At 44.8% G+C, this 20010-nt stretch overlaps 1 protein-coding gene across 4 annotated transcripts in view; it reads right to left on the reverse strand.

Annotated features, from left to right (window-relative positions):
• Positions 1 to 16032, reverse strand: part of fgf12a (fibroblast growth factor 12a) — a 33759-nt gene extending 17727 nt beyond the window's left edge. For 2 of the 4 annotated variants that reach the window (XM_084370158.1, XM_084370159.1), the window contains exons 1-3: positions 9053 to 10317; positions 7623 to 7670; positions 3348 to 3458 (exon numbers count right to left, since the gene is read on the reverse strand). In XM_084370158.1, the coding sequence (XP_084226284.1) occupies positions 3348 to 3458; positions 7623 to 7670; positions 9053 to 9248 (355 nt within the window). In that variant the 5' untranslated portion in view covers positions 9249 to 10317. Of the gene's footprint in view, positions 1 to 3347; positions 3459 to 7622; positions 7671 to 9052; positions 10318 to 15564 lie in introns of those variants that run through there. The other 2 variants (XM_084370161.1, XM_084370160.1) reach the window with 2 other exon arrangements.
• Positions 16033 to 20010: the final 3978 nt, after the last annotated feature.

Raw genomic sequence — 20010 nt, forward strand, 5'->3', positions numbered from 1 at the left:
CAGAGTACCTCCACCTATCAAAACATGTTCTAGCTTTTTCGGAGCAGGCACTCGCAATAGGGCCCTCAAAAAGAACTCACAATAGCTTTGGCTTGAAACGTGGGAGGAAAAGAGGCACAAAATATGGTGCACCGGTGCACTATTTCGCCATAATTACATTCTGCCGTCCCCGCTCTCATTTGCCTGCCAAAATATTACGCAACTGACGCGAGCTGTCATTCAGCTACGTTCTAAATGTCCGGCTTTTCCATTTGCAGCTTCAGCAGTTGATGGACTCCATAATTACGGCTGCACCGACTGCTGTTAGAGCACCTGATGACTGCTCTGAAGGCGATTCCTCTCCCTTAATAACCTCGGCCCTATCTCTCGCCGAGGAAAAAGGGAGCGCCGAGGCTGGTGCAGGGACAGAGGGGAGAGATTTCCAGGGATCTTCTCTCCTTGAAATGGGTTCAAACAACCCAATGAAGCAAAATCCTTGAAAACGGCCACTCTTCCAGTGGAGCGGTAATCGGCTACAAGCAAATCCTGCAGGTAGGCTAAAAGAAGTGCGTTTGATGTCAGGGATACTGGCGCAGCAGGAAATAAACCCTGCAGGACAGGTTTAGAGAAAACACTGAGCCAAACTTCAAATGCCAAGGGCATGTCTCCAAAATCCGGAGAGGAATGCAAATCCAAAGATAGGAGAGCTGCTATAGTGTACAGCGCCCGTATGTTCTCATATGCAGCGTTTAATAATGTGTTTTGAAGAGCTTGAGCACTTGACATTCGTGACTTGGTCTTCAACTAATAAAAAAAAGCCTTGCTTCGTGCCATCCATCAACCAGGAGCCTCGGAGAGCGATGGAGTGTGAACGCCTGATACCGCAGGTGTCTCATACCCTGCAATATCCTCCTAGAGCCTCGGCGTGCGCAGGTAATTACTGCAGGCGATCAACTGACGACAATCAAATTAATAACTGCTCAAATTTGAACATGGGTGTTAATTAATTGAGCGGTGTTTCACAGCCCTTGCAGTTAGTTAAGCGTAGCTCTGCCGGCAGTCAGCCATGCTCAAAGCAGACTTTCGTACTGCAGCATGAATCTGTTCTGTTCTGTTACTTCTCAGCTGCGGTTATACGGACAATTTACATTGACGCGTAATACACTGATCCTACGAGACATGTTTTTTTGGTTTAATCATTTCTTGTTTTATTTTGTAGGTCATATCTCTGTGTCACATTTTAATTTCCACTTCCTGTCTTTGTCTGTTTCCCGCACTTTTTCCCGACTCACCAGCCTGTTTCTTCCCTCACTCTGTTGTTTTGTCTGGTCTGGATTGTCCTCTGTGTTCCTGCTTTGTTCCCTGTGGCTTTCTGATTTTTAAAGTTTCCTTTGCCTGCCAGTAATATATTTAAAGTGAAAGTGAAGTTTATACCATCCCTCTTGATCTGCCAGATTGGATCAGTCTCTTCCAATCAAGTTGTTTACAGGAGGCATTTTCATTCTGGTTGGGTTTTTATTCCGTTTCTTATTGGGATATTAGTGTTCAGTTGCGTCCTTGTCTCAGCACTTGTTGTTATTCAGCACGGAAAAACAGCAAATAATAAAAAAGATGGGATTGAAATGCACTCTGGGCTCAGGTCGCACCTAGTATGCAGGCGGCATCATGCTCCTCAATCCCATCGGTTCCACTGAACCTCCCCCTGAAAATAAATTACTGTATTCCATCTGCCGAAGGATGCTGCAGGTCAGAGGGTGGCGTGGTTCAAGGGTGGGGGTAATCTATTATTCTAATAATCCAGCCCAGCAATCAATAGCTCAGTGCGAGACCTGAATACCAAATCTGCTATACGTCCATTTCTATCTCTTCTCATCACTCTCTCTTTGACTTTCGCTCTTTCTCTCTCCGTCTTTCTACTCGAAACATTTCGAATTCCTCCGGCTGCACCTCCTGCTCTCCTCTGCTCACTCTCTGTATCGTCCTTCGGACAGTCTCAGAGCTCGAGGCATCGCATATAGAGAATTATTCATTGGGTACAAACGGAGAAGGTGGTATTTTTAGTTTCCTTTGGCTGAATTATTCACTGCATTCCTCCATCCCCAGGCCAGCGGGACTGCTTAACAAGAGGATTACCTAGAGGTGGGGAAACCCTTCACACACAACTAAAACCTCATCAACCCCAAACCTCTTAAAACACAATGGAGGCTCCTGAATAAGAGCAATGAGTTAAAGGTGCACAGAGGAAATGCATTATGTGGATGCTGCTGGGGTTGTTTTTCCCCCCTCTTGCTCGGTAATCCTTTTTTGTCCCAAAGACCCTTCATCTATGCCATAAGTAGCTCTCACTGAAGATCTATCTCCTCATAAAATATAAAACGACGGGTGACAGGGAGAGACCGTTCTTTTCACCGCATGACTGCTACGGTCCAGCAGCTTTGGCTCGGGCTTTCTTCAAGATTGGCAGGATGTTTTAGAGAAGAAAGGTCATGATTGGTTTCCTGTCTGGCTTCACTCCAGACTGGGAGTGTCGTCATTATCGCTTTGGCGACCGTTCTCGGCTGACATATATCTCTTCTTTGATCCTTCACTTCCCATAGGAAACTGTTACAAATGCCTATATGTTTTAATATCAAAGACTCTCCACAGACTCTGCCGATTTTCCCCCCTTTTCAGTTCCTGTGACAGGGGAAGGGTTTGCGGTAGCTTCAGGGGAGTATACCCAGGAGACTATTTATCCACTGGTAGTCCACTATGGAAATTCGATTGGTGGTGAAATATTGCAAAAAAGGCGCTCGAGGAGGGATCTTCGTGACAAGGAGCGTGTTTTTCCAGGAAAGAATTTCTGCTGTGATAATCACAAACGCTTCCGGAGCTGAATCAATAAAAACAATGTGACACTTATAATCATGTAGTGTACACACTAGAAGCGCTTTACTCAGAGAGACCAGAGCAGGGATATTGCAATCGAGATGCTCCATAAATATTGTATTTACTTACCGTAAAAGGTATGCTTTTGGGAAGACTGGATAGGAATTCATAAACCATCTGAGGAGCTTTTGACACATTTATGTCCTCAGTTATATCTCATGCATACTATTGCATAACCAGGAGAAAAGAGGCCATTCTGCCTTGTTGAATTTGGTGAATAGTTCCCTTTAACACTGTAGGTTTTTTTTGTAGTGATAATCCAATTCATCGAGGGCATCTTAAACTAATTTTGGAGAGCTTTAGGCTGGCGTCAGTTATATAAGAATTGAAAATGATTAAGCACAGCATATAAAATGTGGTAATATATTATATAACCAAGTGACTCACTGCCATTAAATGTTTTATGCTGGAAGCTGTAGCTTCCATAATGTTCCACTCACTGTTGTCGCTGTTCTCGTCCTTGCTGCCGTCGATGGTTCCATCCGGCTGCATCTGCAGGTAGAAGCCCTGCTGGCTGAACAGTCGTGTCACGATGCCTTTCAGCTGCGGCTCTGAAACGCACACATACACACACATGCACACAACGCACGCACACACACGCGCACACAAAACCGTGGACCAAACCACAGCCCCATCCCCACCAAGAATATGTCAGAGCAGCATTCTCATAACTGTGACAGCAACACACCAAAGAGCTGATGCCTCTGCCTTCAGCTACGTGTTTGCACACTCACGGCTGTTCTTATCAAGCTTGTTTTTAAAGTGCAGCAATGTCTTACGAACAAATGTCTCACAAACATAAAATGTACGGTGTTTCATCAATTAAGGTGACTGTGGAAGACGGAGTGTACCAGGCGAACAATGAGACTTTTCATCCTGTTAAAATTTTTGTTTTCCTGTCAGATATTTGAAAGCATTGAAAAACTGTTTTTGAACTGCAAACAGGGCTGTGTGATATGTCGTTACATGTGGTGAGACGACCAGGGCCGGGTTAAGTCGACAGATTACTCTAAGCAGTGGCCCCCTCATACGCATTTTTTGATATTTGGTAAACAGACAAAATCACTTAAAGGCTGCATGATTTTTAGCATATTTTTTCATATATTTATTATATATTTATATATTTGGTATCCAAACCCAATTGGTTCATCATGTACCTTCAAGAAAAGTATAGCTAAAATAGCATATGTTGATCAATGAATAAGAAAATATATAAACATTGAAAAAAAGTTTTAGACCGTAGAAATTGTACGTTTAAAGACTTTCTTTTGTATTTTAAATGTTAAACATTATTTAAAATAGGACGTTCTTTTCTCTTCTGTCTGGTCCCCTAATGGCAATAAGGCCATGGGCATGCCTACGCCTAGATCCTGCCCAAGAGACGTCAGAAAAAACGTCATCCATATAAACTATTCCCAAACAAATCACACATGTAATATTTTTCATCATTCGGGCAACGCTTTGTGTTCTTCCACATGGATACAGGCGGGAAATGTGCATGAAGGCAACACAAAAAAAACATAGAAGAGGGAGAACGGGACACAGAACGGCGAAATTCTGACCAGCCAAGACAAAAAAGGAGCTTGTACCTAAAAATGGTGGCTTCTTCTGTTGCAAGGTTTGGGTAGCAAAGTCTGACATCAACCTGAAATCATACTTTGCAAATAATGCCACCATTTCACAATTCAAACAGCTCTAATTGTTAAAGAGTATTGTGTTTGTTTGTTTGTTTTTTATTTTGTTTAAAACTATAGTTGTATGTTTTCTCTATTTACCTTTTTATATTTTTTCATTGAAGGTTCTTAACAAAAAGACAAAAATAATCAAATATGAGTAAAAACCTTTTATTTGTCAAGTATTTATTCAGAATGTAGTAAGAAATGGTGTGTGGTCATTTCTTATTCACAATGTATTCATTTAATTTACATAATATGTGATATATTGTAAAATGAATTACCTATATCAGGATCTGGGTTTTTTACTCTTGTCACACAGCCCTCATTGCAGATTTTAAACACCAAATTAATTCATAACTCATAATTCAATCTCATAATATAGCAATTAAAAAACTCAATTAAAATCAGCCATTTGAAAAAAAAATCAATATTAAAAAATGCCTTACTGTTCCTGTGGCACAATCCGGCCTCCGCAGTCGTCTGCTAACAAAAAAAAAACTTACAGCACTAGAACACTTCAGTCCAGCTGTTGCATATCAATACGACTGTGACAGACAGTTTGTAATGAGTCATCTGTTGCACCACATAATCCCAAAATAGGGTAAACAGCTGCTTGACTGGAAGGCAACACCATGACAGGAAATCAATGAGAATGCTGTTACTTTCTCATAATGCCTAACTGCATCTAGCACAGAGAAATGGCTGCTTTTGCGTCATTTGGAAAACCCTTATAAAATCACTCTATAATACACATCGACATGCCAACGGTTTCTTTATTTGGTATGAAGCAACTGTGCATTTTTTTTGGGGGGGTCAATAAAATTCCCTCTTTACATGCAACAGGTTCACCTCCAGAGGATCCCGATGCTTTTTCTTGACCTCAAAGGAAGCTGACCTAAAGTTTCAAGAGTTTTTTTTTTTTTCTTTGCAATAACCCTGAATCGACCCCCAACTTTGGGGCTGTGACATCTGGCGCCCGGCCAGAGTGCTGCTCGGAGCGCTCGACACCTCGGAGGGGAGCAGGTGGAAGCGAGGATCAGCTCAGGGGCAAAGAAAGCCTGAGGCAACGGCAGGGAAGAAAATAGACGTGTATAAAACTGTGTTTATCTGAGGAGTGGGGGGGAGGGGAGTTCGAGCAGTCTCCAAAGTGTGTCTGATGTCCGGCAGAGTCTTTGATTTTGTGTTCAAGCGGTGGCCAGAGTCAGATGACATGGACAAGACTCGGGTTGTGGCTTATGACAAGGAAAAGCTTTGAGATGTCTGACAGTCATTCTTTAGAGCGTAGCTATACGTAACTAATCCAGTCCTGCCTTCCTTTATGTTTACTGCAAATAATGAAACACTACTTCTCAGTAATGAGCTGAGATTTTGAGACAAGCTCCGTCGAAATCAAACAGCGACTCAGATGCTGGATCTTACTAATCCTTTGTTCACTCCCTCTCTCTCTTTATTCTCACAAAAGAAACAAATTATGCATTTTGTCACAATTGAATTGGCGCCCGCTTTCATTTTGTGCCACTGAATAAACATTCAGGAAGTGAAAGTGCCGAGCTCGCAACCCGACGTACGTGATCGGAGTGAAAGCATATGAGTGAGCCTGACTGTCCTCCAAGGTCACGACGAGACTCGGAGGTCGTGCGATTCGGTGCGGTCCACCCGGGCACGTAAAAAAACCCCAAATGATTTGTCAGAATGAAAACATTTTCAAACTTGTTACCAGGAGAGAAAAAGGAAAAAAGATCCGAGTCTTAGCCGGATCTGTCCTCGACAGTAACAGCAGATGTTAAGTATTTACTCGAAGGCTGATCACTGCAATAATTACAGACTCATAACAAGCTCTATTTACATTGTACACAAGGCAAGAGAGCCCATAGAGAGACTAAACTGAGCGATGACCCCCAGCTGGAGTGGGTTCACCTCAACTGTACATCATCCTGACCATCGGTCCCCAACTCACCTACCCCTGGGGTGGGGCCATCAATTCCTGGGACCGGGCCCCTTCATCATCCATCACAGACAGGGTGAGGAGAAGGTGTGTCTGTTTGTATGTGTGTGTGTGCTAATGTGAGTGTGTGTGAAAGCACATGGGAGTGTACACATCGGTAAATCACATGTGATAACTACACTTCCATAAATTAAGGCATCAACATGGCCCCCGAGCAGTCGCTGACGGCTCATCAGTTCCAATCATTTAGCGGAGTGTGTGTTCCTGTGTGTGTGTGCTGGCTGTACTCTGGTGTACAACATGTGTATGTGCATGAAAAATGTCTTTCGGTGGCTTCAACCTGCAGCAGATCATCCACTGTGTGTGTGTGTGTGAGTGTGTGAGAGAGAGAGTGTAAGGGCGATTAAAACGTCATAAATTTACTTCATACCAATACAGAAAGACAAAAAACATTTAGGTACGTCGACAAATGGCGTCATGACCGTGAAATGGTGAATGGTCACCTGTTCTGATAGACACATCATATCCATAATGTACACCAACTACACAGTAAGAGCCTCTACTACACTTACACAAGAAGTACTTGACACATATTTACAGACATTGAACACGGAGCGAGGAGTAAGAGACTGATCCGACATTGACTGACAACGAGAATGAGGCAGGAAAAAAACGAAAATGAGGAGAAGGCAGAGGAGAGAGACAGAGGAGCAACAAACGACCGGCTACAGGAGAGCTTCAGCTACGAGGAGGAAAAAAAATAACCAAAAAACAAAATAAACAAAAACAACAACAAGGTACGAAATTAAGCTTAAAAAACCCAAGAAAGCCACACAGAAGGAGGGGATGAGAGAAGAGAGAGGAAGAAGAAAAAGAAGAAGAAGAAGTCAGCAAGGGAGAGGGTCGTCGGCTGTCAGACAGGTGTTGAAGCCCCCCGCCCCTGTATCATCCCTCCCTCCCGCTCTGTACCCACCCCCCTTCCCTCCCTCCCCCCTCCCTGGCCGAGAAGGGGGAGTCGAAAACATGGGCGCGAGATGGGGTGGAGACGAGAAGAGAAAACACAGCAACACACGGATGGAGGCTGAGCTACTGACCTAGCCTGCAGCCCTTATGGGACACCTGTGGAGGTTTCGAGGGTGCATCTTTACGAAGGGGGTGGGGAGGGAGGGGGGAATAGAAGGAAAAACAACAAGTCTTTTTAAACAGGCAGAATTCATAAATCCTCCAGCGTATCGGCTGTTTATATGCAAATATATGGCATGAAATATAAGGATCATCAATTAGAGGAAATGCAGGATCTGTCTGTCTGTTGGAAGGAGTTACCTACCTGCCCAACTGGAGCCCTGGCTGACTTGTTGTCTGTCTGTCTGTCTGTCTGCTTGTGTTCCTATTGAGGCTTTTTTTTCCTTTTTTCTTTCCAGATTGTTTGTGTGTCTGATGAGGCTGCACGTCAGCGGGGATTTAGTCTGGCTTGGCTGTCTGTCTCCCTCCATTGTCCTCCCTTTCTGCCTTAAAAAATTCATGTCTGTCCGTCCTGCCTCGTCCCTCATCAGCCTGCCTGAGAGGACCTGACTTTGTCGTCCGTCACACGACAGATCTGTCTGGATTCAGGGGATGGGAAGAGGTGACTTGCACCCCTTTGGCTTGTTATCTGTGCACGGACGTGGACAGACCCCAGGGAGGATATATCATGGAGTGTGGTAGGCATGGAGCCTGTGTCTATCAATACAGCCGGAGTAGCCCTTAATCACCCAAAGCTATACCTCCCTTCACTGCAGTAAAGCTCCCCTCTCTGCAATAAACATTTACCATTAAAACATTTAATCTCAAAAGAGCCTTGGTGCACTGCGGTGCAACTTATCTCCCCTCTGTACCCCAATCTGCAGTAATATTGAATTAGGCGTTTCAAAGCTGCCCCCTTTTTTTCTTTCTTTTTTTTGAATGTATTCAAGTTGTGTGTGTGTGTGTTTGGAGGAAGAGGAGGAGGAGGAGGAGGAGGGGAGGTGAAAAATTAAGTGTGCAAATAAATGTTGTGTATGAGACAAAAACCCTACTCAGGCTTCTAGTAGGATGCGAGTTATGTCAGAGGGTTATTGATTATTCTGATCAGAGAGCTGTATCACAATAACTATAAAAGGTAAGGGGGGTGGGGGGGTAACGTCACAGCATATAGATCATTTCCCCATACATCCAGGTCTGCTCTTGTGGGGGGGAGGAGGAGGAGGAGGAGGGTTTGTGTCGTGCGGTGGATCGACAGACAACAAGAGGGATCTAATGGAACAGGTGGATCTTTTTCTCTGTAACGCACCGCGGAGAAAATCTACCTTCTCCTCCGGTTCAGATTGGAGCCCTTGACTGCAGTATAATGTCTCTGCTGCTCCAAAGAGGGGCGGGGTGGTGTTGGTGGTGGTGTTGGGGAGGGGGGGTGGGAGTTAGGGGGAAAACCATCGCTTCCATACGCACACATAACACACATCAGTGAAGAAAGAAAGAAAGAAAAGAAAAAAAAATCTACAGCACTGACCTGGTCGCCGCCGAACGGGTCTTTTCTTGCCGCTGCAGAAGCGGACTTTGCTGAAGACCCCCAAGAAATGCCTCTCGCACAGAGAGCGGGGGTCTTTGCTGGGGCTGGGGCGACGTTTCGAAGTCGAGACCCGGTCGCTGTTGGACTCCCTCGCCTGGCGTTTCTGCCGGATCAGGGAGCTGGCGATCGCGGCCATCTCCCCGAACCGAGTCCGTATAAAAAAAAAACCGAGAGTCTAGTTCGGCAGAGGTCGGATGTTGGTGCAGCTTTTCTTGGCGCAAAAAAAAAAAAAAAAAAAAGAAGAAGAAGAAGGAAAAAAAAAACAAAAAACGAGAGAGTTGATTGTGTGTTTCGTGGTCCACACACACTAACACACACACGCACACACACACACACACACGCACGCACGCACGCGCGGATGTCTTCAACCAAATGTCATCCTGATCGGAAAAAAATCCTCCGGGGTCCCGGGCATCACTGCGCGTCAGGCAGCATCCTCTGTAAGGCGCACGGACGGACGGACGGGCGGACGGTGGCGTGTAAATCAGCCGCTGCGAGTTTGTGATGGCACCCGCGGGGTGGGGGGGAGGTGGGGGGGCTTCAAATCAACAGCAGCCGATCTTGATAGAAAACAATAAATCTACGGGCTAGGCCACAGGGGCCGACACATCAGCCGCGGATACATGCAACAGTCTTGGCGAGTTGATGCAGCTGCGTGTCATGGGAGAGCGTTCAGGTATTCCAGGTGAACGGCGGCGCGTCTGACGAGCACGACTCCGTAATCCTCATCTGCACGCCGGCCTCTCCTTCTCCTCCGGCTGCCTTTTCTTTTTGAAGCAAATCGCGTCAACCTGAATCCAGGGTTGGAGAGAGGAACTTATTTACTCCATGCACATCGATGAATGACACCGTCCGCTGGCTGCTGCTGCTTCTGCTGCTGCTGATGCTGCTGCTGCTGCTCCAGGAGGCTGCGTGTGCGTGTGCATGCGTGTATGCGTGTGTGTGTGTGTGCAGGAGCCTCTCCGGTTCTGACGATGGCACCTCGAGAGAGGGAGAGGAAAAAAGAGAGGCTACTCTGCAAGGATGCTGCAGAGATAATTTTCAGGCTGCAGGACGGGAATCTCGTCTGGGAAAAAAGCAACAATTAGTTTTTTGAGGTGGACGCGCGCCGGAGTGCTTTCTGTTGTAGCGCACCAAATAATAAAGTAGCCCGAGCGTCGTCTCCAAGCGCGTCCTGTCGGTGCGTTACATCGCCGACAGCGAGAGTGGACGGTCTCGGTCCACAGCCTCCCCCCTCTCTCTCTCTCTCTCTCTCTCTCTCTCTCTCTCTCTCTCTCTCTCACCCCCTCTCTCCCTCTTCAACTCTTTTAACGCAATCATACGTGATTGAGGTTCGTATTAGGAATCCTCAGAGGGGCTGTGTGTAGGGAAAGACGGACGATCTCCAGGAGGAAAAAGGTGTGAATATAAAATGTGTAAAGGGAACAGGGGGGTAAATGCTGGCTGGATGTTTACGCAGGGGGTGGGGGGGGCAATGTGTCTATCTAAAGAGGTGTGGTGATCTCACTGTTGCAAAGTCTGGGACAGTCAACTCTCCCAGTGTGCATGAAAAAGATGCATCTTAATCAGCTTTGGCTGATACTGTACAGCATCCTCATCCTCTTCATAGCTTATACTTAAGGGACATAAGCGCCCGTTTTATTCAAACACCCCCCTGGTCTCCACACATGCCATAAAGAACATATTGGATCTGGCTAAAGGGATTACCTGCAACAGGTTCCTGCACGACCAAAACATCCAATGGTACAATGAAGACCCAGGCGGGCACACAACACGGATAAATGCGATTTAGGGCTTATGGAAATGAAATGGACGACCCCATGACACACCAAAACATTACAAATAACGTCCTCAACAGCAGCACAATGGTCCTCGTAACAAGCCGTGGGAAATACTGTAACACCAAAGCATAGAAAAGTGCCCTTTAACACTCTTTGCAGGAGAGAGAGCGGACTGTGGTCTGCGTGTATCACATCTGGGGACAGATGCAAACCATGTGAGTGCAATGCAGCTGCAGAAACCAAAGAAATTTGGGGAAAAGGGGCCATTAGTGGCCACTCATATTGGCACATTTTGCAATGACAACTATAAACCTCCCATAAAGGCACCACACTGTGCACCTCTGCTGCCTCAGACTGCTTTATCACTGGGTTTAGTTGCTATGCATTTTAATTGTTCTGTTTTTTTATATTTTAAAATGTTTCACTAATGTGAATAATGGAAAAGGTTTGCTTGCGTACATTTTTCATTGGTGTCAGATTATTTATCAGGCTGGAGGGGCCCCCCAGGGAATTTCTGACTCAAGAACCGCCCCTGGCTTTCATGCTAAATATTCCTCTTTTGATTGGAAATCAGGGAACGACTGTAACTTACTGTGAAGAATAAGTTATCAGAACAAATCAAAGCAAAGTCCCTGAATATGTCTTGCAGAACGTGTGTCTACCAGCATGTGCCTGTGCATGTTTTCATGTTATCTAGTGCATGGACTGGGGAGCACACACACACACACACACACACACACACACACACACACACTGTGCGGAGGAAGGACACGTGAGTCTTCGGCAGCACAGCAAAACCTCTCTCTTCCCCGTGATGAAACAGCATGAAACATTTAAAGGCTTTTTTCCAGGACTTGGTTTGACATTCCCTCTCCGAACACAGCCCGGAGACAGACGGTGAGAGAGAGGCGGAGAGATTTTTTTTTCTTTTCTTTTCACTACCACTGTCTGTCCCCCCCGTCTTACGTAAGGTTCAGATATAATGGATGGAAGTGTTGAATGTGAAGCACCGGTACCCCAGTTAGCCCCATTGTGTGTTTCTAACTATGTGTGAGAGAGAGAGAGAGAGAGAGGAACAGAGAAAGAGATGGACGGGGAGCTACAATGCTTTCCCACAGACAGACAGACAGACAGACAGACAGCCAAATAAAAGTTAGAAACTCAAGGTTGGCATCTGAATCAAAACCCTTAATCCAGCTTTGTATTCTTATTGAGCAGCCGGTGAGCCGCACAAATGAATATGTCACCGCAGCATAAAGAAATATCAATAACAACTTCAATACAACATTCATCATTCCAGCAGGATATGCAGCAGTGTGATATACATTTCTTGGAAGGGAAAAAAAAAACCAAACCATCAGCCAGTGGTTCGTGAGCTTTCTCAGAAATGGGCGGGCCTTTGCGGCGTAGACACGTAGCACATATATCTTTGTCAGGAAAAGATAAAGTATTCCCTAATGAGGATCTGCTAGGCGTCCTCCCTCTACCGGAGACAATTGATGTTCACTTCATTTCCAGCTGAGATAACGTCCACGAGCGATAAAACACAGCTGCTGTGAAATGCACTGCGGGCAATACATTTCAATCATGAGAATTCTCAATTAGAAATGATTTGACTCTGTGCAAAAGTAGAAACAGGCTGATGTCAGCGTTTAAGATGTGTCTGGTCCTCGGTGTGAGTCATGTGTCAGACTGCTGTGTGAAAATGAAGCACTTCTCGTGTGTATTTTTATCAGTCAGTGCCAGTTCTTGGATTTTATAACTTAAAGTATGAGCCACATCAACTGAAGTATGTCTGAAAAGCAGAGAGACATAAACCAAATCCTCAGCATCCCTGTGGCCTCCTTCAGGTGCCACCACTACAGGAATAACTCAGAGTCAAGAGTCATTTCTTTGCACCTGCTGCCCTCTTGTGGAAAAAGAGCAAACCACAGCTGTTCACACACAGAAAGATACTAGTGGCTGTTTCCATTCCCTGAACTTCATCCCTCTAATGTGTCCTTGAGCTACCTCACAGATTTGTTGACTCACAATAGCTGGAACTAGTTTTCATGGCGTTATCATAGTCTGATAAACCGTCCCGCCAAGTCTGCAGGAGGCAAAGAGGAGAGACGCGTGAGGATGAGTGCGATGCTGTGGCTCACAGTGCTCGTTAACACATGGACACTACCAGCACAAATCACAGCTTATTGTCTGATTATAGTCGGAGTGATGCTGCACAAAGCCCGAGTTGTATGGATGAAGGAAAACAAAGGGAAGCAATGTTTCAGCAACCAATCTTTCTGTTGTTCTTGAGGGACAAAAAGCCACAAAACCAGACAAAACACAAGCAGATAGATGACAACCAACTGCTAATTAAGACGACTAACACTAATTAAGTCAGTCATTAAAACAAATCACGCCTGACGAGAATGCAAATGCCACCCATCAGTCTACAAAGACATCAGGATTGACTGACAGAACAAATAAAAAGCTTTCCCCAAAGTAAAACCAGATGTTATGTAGGTTAGACGCTCACAAAAATCTTTAACTCCAGAAAAGCCAGGTGCAAACTTGACACCCCGGAGGACCCGCAGGTGCAAACATTTAAGCCTACTCAGAAAGATCTTTTACAGAAAATCCCTGGGTGGTGATTTTGGCATCCTGCCGTGATCCTGTAGAGCAAAACACTCTCTGCTCTGCCTGCTTTACATGATCTTGTGCGGGCCAACGTCCCCCCAGAGCGGTGAAACGATGCAGGCGGATTACCAGCCGAGGTTTTGGCCCCTTTTAACCAGAAAGTGAACCGCGTGTGACCCCCCTTTGATTCACACACCGGATCAATGATGTGTAACTGCTCACATATGTTAGACAAGTTCGAGATGAGTTCAAGTGTGTCTGCTTAAAATCCCCCAAAAAAAGCATTATCATCATGAAGTTAGAGTTTTGATGAGCAGTGGAACTCTTGCAGAAGAGGATCAAACTTGTAAATGAGCTCACAAGTTGTAAAATATGCAACAAAACTTCAAACGAAACTCTCCCCAAACAGCTGTGCGTCCAACACTGTGCGTGCATGTGTGTCAACACCTGTGAGCTGACTCGAAAAGGTTCTGATTGAGGTCAAAAGGTTTCCTCTAACAGTGAACAGAGATGCAGGATTAGGACCGGTGGCGCTTTATATCCGAGTGCTACAGATCCCAGTGTGCGTGCTGCTTTTGGTCCAACCACCTCAGAGGAATCAACTGTGCTTAATGGAGTTTCTAATTGTCTGCCCTGAATTTGAGAGCCGGCTCTGTAGCTCAAACTATACCGGAGATCCTGCAAGTGACGGGGAGGAGACGTATGGGGGGGAGGGAAGGTGTTGCATTTGTCTCCCCCAGTTACAAAAAAAACAGCGTTTTGTCTCGCCCTGGAAACACTGAAGGATGTTTTTTTAATGACTTTGACTTGAGGTATGTTAGGAGTGAAACAACAGCAGCAATGCAGTGGATTGCTGAGACATGACTAGAGGACATGGCAGGCTTCTTAGGCTGGATGCCAAAGACTGTTGAGTGCTGGTTGTTTTTGCGAGCGTGTCATTGTGACTTCACGGCGGTAGATGCAGCATGATATACACTGGACGCAAAGTAGAGCCTGATCCTGTGCCTGGTTTTGCTTTAAAGGTGCATCATGTAGAGAGAGAGAAATCTTTTAAGCCTCAACAAACCAAATAAACAAACTCTCTTTGTTTTCATGACTGAATTAACAAACTGACCTTAAAGGACAGTTTCATACTGTTTTACTTTGTTTATATATGGCGGACCCTGCCACCTTTCTGGCTTCAAACAGTCATCTGGGGGCCTTATTTTCCTCTGAGAATGGCTCACTTATTCAGTTATGGGAAAAAACAAATACTTCTGAGATTGTATTATTACCTCCAAAACTACACAGTGCCTCTTTAAAGTAGCTGAAGCTACAGTGGAGTTTGGGGGGACTTCCTGGGGTCTTTGACAGGCCAACAAAATAAGGACTTCTCACATGATATCCAATTGCAAGAGTAGAGACACTTGTGTGATCAGTGTGCGGTGTCCTGGTTCCACGTTCATCTGCTCAGAACATGAAAAGTTGCCCTGCTCCCCCCCCCCTCCCGTCTGCTATGGCGCTGTCCGCGGTGCTGAGCCGCGGTGCTGCTTTGTTTGGGGCCCTGAAACAACGCTGCCTCTCCAGGCCCCTGAAGTTTAATGACTTGATCCCTGCATTGTCCGGGTTTTTTTCTTTTTTTCTTTTTTTTTTTCTTGGCCCGCTTCGGATGCAGCACTGCTGGAACGCGCTCGTCTGCAAAATGCAGCTGGTTCTGGGGCTGAAGTAACCGGAGCCCCCATCCTTGGCTGGATGCTGGCTGCCAGCAGCAGGCAGCAGGCGGCGGCGGTGCCCGCTGCACACACAACTCGGGACAGATGCACACAAGGAGAGGCTCTCTCCACTGCAGACTCGGAAGATGTTACTCACACACTCGAGTGGCCAATGAAACCAACTCACCCTCCCCCCTCTCTCTGTCTCTCTCTTATATCTCCCCCCCCTTTTTTTTTTTCTTTTTTGCCTCCCCCCCCACCATCACCACCACCACCACCACCACCTCCATCACTCAAGAGAGAAAGCATGCAAAGCCAAAGGTAGCCATAGAGCTATGGTGCTATGTTGTTAGTCTCTCACCGTTGGTGATAGTGGTCGACTTCGATCGTTGTCCACAGAAACACTGCAGCATATGCGCTCCTTTCTGAAGGAATGGCCTCAGAATCCTCATTGATTTGGGTTGATGGGAGCCTTCCTCAATCCAAACAATCGGACAACGCTATCACAACACAGCAGGGTCAGGCAGCATAGCGTAGCCCAGCCAGCCAGCCTCTCTCTCTCTCTCTACAGGCTCGCAAGCAGCCCTCAAAACGCCGGAAGGGCACAGTCTGCAGGACAAATTACGCTAAAACGAGGCATCTTGAGTGATTCCCCCCTCTCTATCTCTCTCTCTCTCTCTCTCCCTCTCTCTCTCTCTCTCTCTCCCTCTCTCTCTCTCTTCCTCTAGCCCTATCTCTCTCTGTCTATCCTCCTTTCTCGTCCACCGACGGTCATTCGCGTTCACGGCACACTCCTCTTCCGCCACGGCAGGCAACGCAAGGACGTTACAATGTGCTCTTAATTGTACATCCCCCCCATCACCACCACCGCCTCCCCTCTCTCTCACACACACACACACACACACACACACACACACACACACACACCCTCCACCTGCCTCCGCGTCTTTACCAGCAGCGGACGTAATAGCGGGAGAGGGGGAGAGAGGGGAGGGAGGGAGGGAGAGAGCATGCACGCCAAAGTTAAACTGCAGGGGGGAGGTGTGGGGAGGGAGGGGGGGAGAGAAGTGGCAGGCCGGCCCACGAGTGAGGTAATGCGGAGCCGACGGTTCAAAGGCGACACGGGGCTGCGCGAGCCGACCGCTGGACGCACAGATGTTGCATCAACAGCCAATAGTTGTTCCCCTCCACAGATCCACTGGGAAGACGCGGACAACGCAGAGCCTACGTCAGCTGCAGCCCACCGCTTTAAAGACAAAGGTGTTTTTTGCTTCATATATATAAATAAATAAATATATACCTGGAAGTTTATTGGCTCAGTCACACTGCGTTATGACAGCACAGGTGGTCACCCCGGCGTGTCCGGCTGTGCACAAGAAGTGCGAGTTATTTTCCTAACTTTAACTAAATTTTGTTACTACTTTAACAAAATTATGAGATAAAAGTCAAGATTCTGAGATAACAAGTCGAAATTATGATGTAAAAAGTCAAAAATTTAAAAATAGTTATGACTTTTTCCTCATAATTTCACCTTTTTTTCCTCTGAATGAGATTATTATATATTTTTTATCAACATTTGTTTTTTAAAAGGCAGAAATGGTCTTCCCTAACATCCTCCTCCTCCTCTGAACTGAAGTGTTTGGTGGTCAGGTTTGGTTCTTTGAGAAAACATGTTTCTTTCATCTTATTTGTATCATTAACATAAACAAAACTCATTAGATTAAATGCATTATTTGTGATTACAGTAACGGCTGTTGGTAATGTCTTAATGACCCCCACAGATGTATTATTTCATGAGAGCTCAGATCTCTCTGGCTCCACATGACTTGAACCCTGGCTATACATAAGACAGAAGTGTATTAACAAGAAAAGAAAGAAAAGAAAAGAAAAGATTACTGCATCCATCTAAGTCTCTCTATAACATCAGAAAGTATTCACGTGATGTGAGTGATAAACATAATAAAGTTGATCAGGTCCTGTGGCACCAGGCGATGTAGTTTTTCTAACTTGTTGACACTTGACAGGTTTTCAATGATGGAGCAAGTATTCAGATCCTTTACTTACTAAAAATACAAATGTCACACTGTAGAAACACCAAGTAAAAGTCATCCATTGACAGTAACTCCAGCAATTTTACACATTAAAGTATGTTTATAGGTCTTGAGGAGTTTTACTGCATATGTGAAAAAAATATTAAAAAGCATTTTGTTTGCATGTAATCTGATAAATTGCTTCCAGTGACGTCACTCAGTGAGTGAGTCAAGTTGCATTGTGGGTAATGTAGGCACCAGGTTTTGAAAAGCAGTCCACTGGTCTGGCATTGACATATTAAAAACAAATTGTCAAAATCCATACAGCAGAACAAGACACAAGAGAGTTTGTATTCCTTTTCAAAACCTGGTGCCTACATTACCCACGATGCAACTTTTCTCATTCAGTTTTCTCTGGGGCCACTACAGGCTTTCTACTACATAACATCAGCATGTGTTTTAAATGTAACATCTTAATTTGTAAAGTAACCAAAACTGTGTAATAAATGTAAAAACAAGTATTTCCTTTGATTTGTAGTGAGGTAGAAGTATAAAGTTAATTGAAATGGAAATACTTGAGTAAAGTAATAGTACTTCATAAAAGTAATTAAGTACAGACATTTCTGAGTAAGTAGGCATTTCAAAATAAAGGCTAGAAAGTGCTAAAAACAGGAAACAAATAATTAAGTAGATTCCTTAGTGAATTTATTTGATGGTTAAAAACACATAAAACACTGAACATCAGTCAGTACATGCCTTAAACATAAGTGAGGATGAAAACACAATAAAACCAAATGCTTATTTCCAGTGTGGTCCACTTGTATAACAAACAACACACCACAAAATAACAGCAAAACAACCACGACAGCAAGCAACACAAGACAATAAACAGCAGTTTTGAGGATACATCAGTCTCCATGATCTTGTTTTCTTTTTTCGCAAGGCGATAAAATATATCATAAAAGACAAACAATGTGCTCCTCTCTACTCTAGAGGGCGCCATAACATAAAACACTCAGACTGAAATAAGATGCAGAGGGACTGAGATTTGACCATGAAGTAGAGAGAGAGAGAATGAGACATCACTAGTTTGTAAAGTTCAGAAAGACAAAAGACAAAAACATTGCTCTCGAAGCTGTGAAGTGGACAAAGACACTCTGCACAACCTCTGCTGCAGCATTAATTTAACACACTGCTGCATTTTTACAGTATTTCACTGTGTATCTATCAACATTCCTCTTTCTGGTCCTCATATAACCTTGCACCATAAAAAAAACAACAAATCATATGCCATCAACTACCCTGGGAACATGGCCCCACGATGTATTATATATACAATGTGCATAAAAGGACGTTTTAGGTCAGCAAAATGCCTCAACGACAGCATCCATGTAAATGAGGTAAGGTCAGAGAGGAGTGAAGAGAGAATGGGTGAAGAGAGGGAGGGACGGACGGGGGAGGTGGGGGGAGTTGGCATCAGACCCAGAAGTCACAGATATGGTGATGGTGCTGTATTTTCAGCTCCCACTACACTGTCCTAGTGAGGAGCCAATCACCACTGTATGCAGAGAGCGCAGGAGGGGGAAAGAAGAAAAGGGGTCGATCGCACAGAGGGCACCCTACAAAGTAATCAAAATCAGCAAAAATTTACAAGACAGATTTATGACCAAAACACAAACACGCAGGCTGCAAATTAATTTCACTTTACAGTACGGCTGCACAATTAAACGCAATATGATCACAATATGGTGTGCAATATAAGTGCAGTAAGTGCAATATCCAGATCACAACAAGCTGCAATTTTAGGGGTTTTTTTGTGATAAAGGTAAATTGTGTGAGAAAACAGCTTTATAATGAAGTACTGTAGAGCTGCAGAGAAAACCCTGTTGATGTAAGAAAACATGTTTGTTTGGTACAAACCCCAACAAATGTCCCATCATCGTGATTTCATGAAAATGTGATGTAAAAATGATCACTTCCACTAATCACGAATCATAACGCAATCGCAGTGTCTCTCAAAAACAACCACAATATGTTTTATTGACCGTATCAGGCAGCCCTGCTTTGTAGCAGTCCAATTGTTTGACTTGCTATTTTTCTTTGTTTTTCTCTGATTTTCCTCATGACTGATTGCAGGGGATTCAGATCACCTGTGCACAGGTGAGGAGACTGACTCCTGATTTGAGGAGTGGAAGCAGCTTGGAGCATTTCCCTCCCAGCCAATCAGGGTGTGACAACACTTAAGAGAGGTGGCAAATGGCACACCGGTGGCTCTCACCCTCATACTGAATCTGCCCCTGGCCAATTCTGAATCGCTTCCTGAACCACTGAGAACCTCATTCCCCATTTCCTCCTGCACGGGGTGCAGTAAGTGCATGTTAATTTTGTCAGTTACATCAATTGCTGTACTCACAAATTACACCAAATGTCTGTAATAAGAACTGTTCCTGTAGCCATGTCTCCATTAAACTACTGGGGGTGTCTTTTCAGCAGCACAGACACAACAGAATGATCACAGAAGTATTATGTGTCTTTATGATCCTCTACTTGTTGCTACTTGTCACTTTGATCAGGGTGACACTACTCTATAGAGTATAGGCTACAATGTATATATATTAGAGTGTTTTATAGTGCATAGTTTGGAGAATATTCTATTATCCAAGACCAAACTGACAGAGAGGAGGGATTGATAGAAAAAGGTGCAATTACAAACCTGTCTGCTAGTTCAGCACTACGGACAGCTCCATGGATTTATCAATACACAGCAGTTATATTTC

Source organism: Pagrus pagrus (genome assembly GCF_965226575.1).
Source record: "Pagrus pagrus genome assembly, chromosome: 12".
Taxonomy (NCBI): Eukaryota; Metazoa; Chordata; class Actinopteri; order Spariformes; family Sparidae; genus Pagrus; species Pagrus pagrus.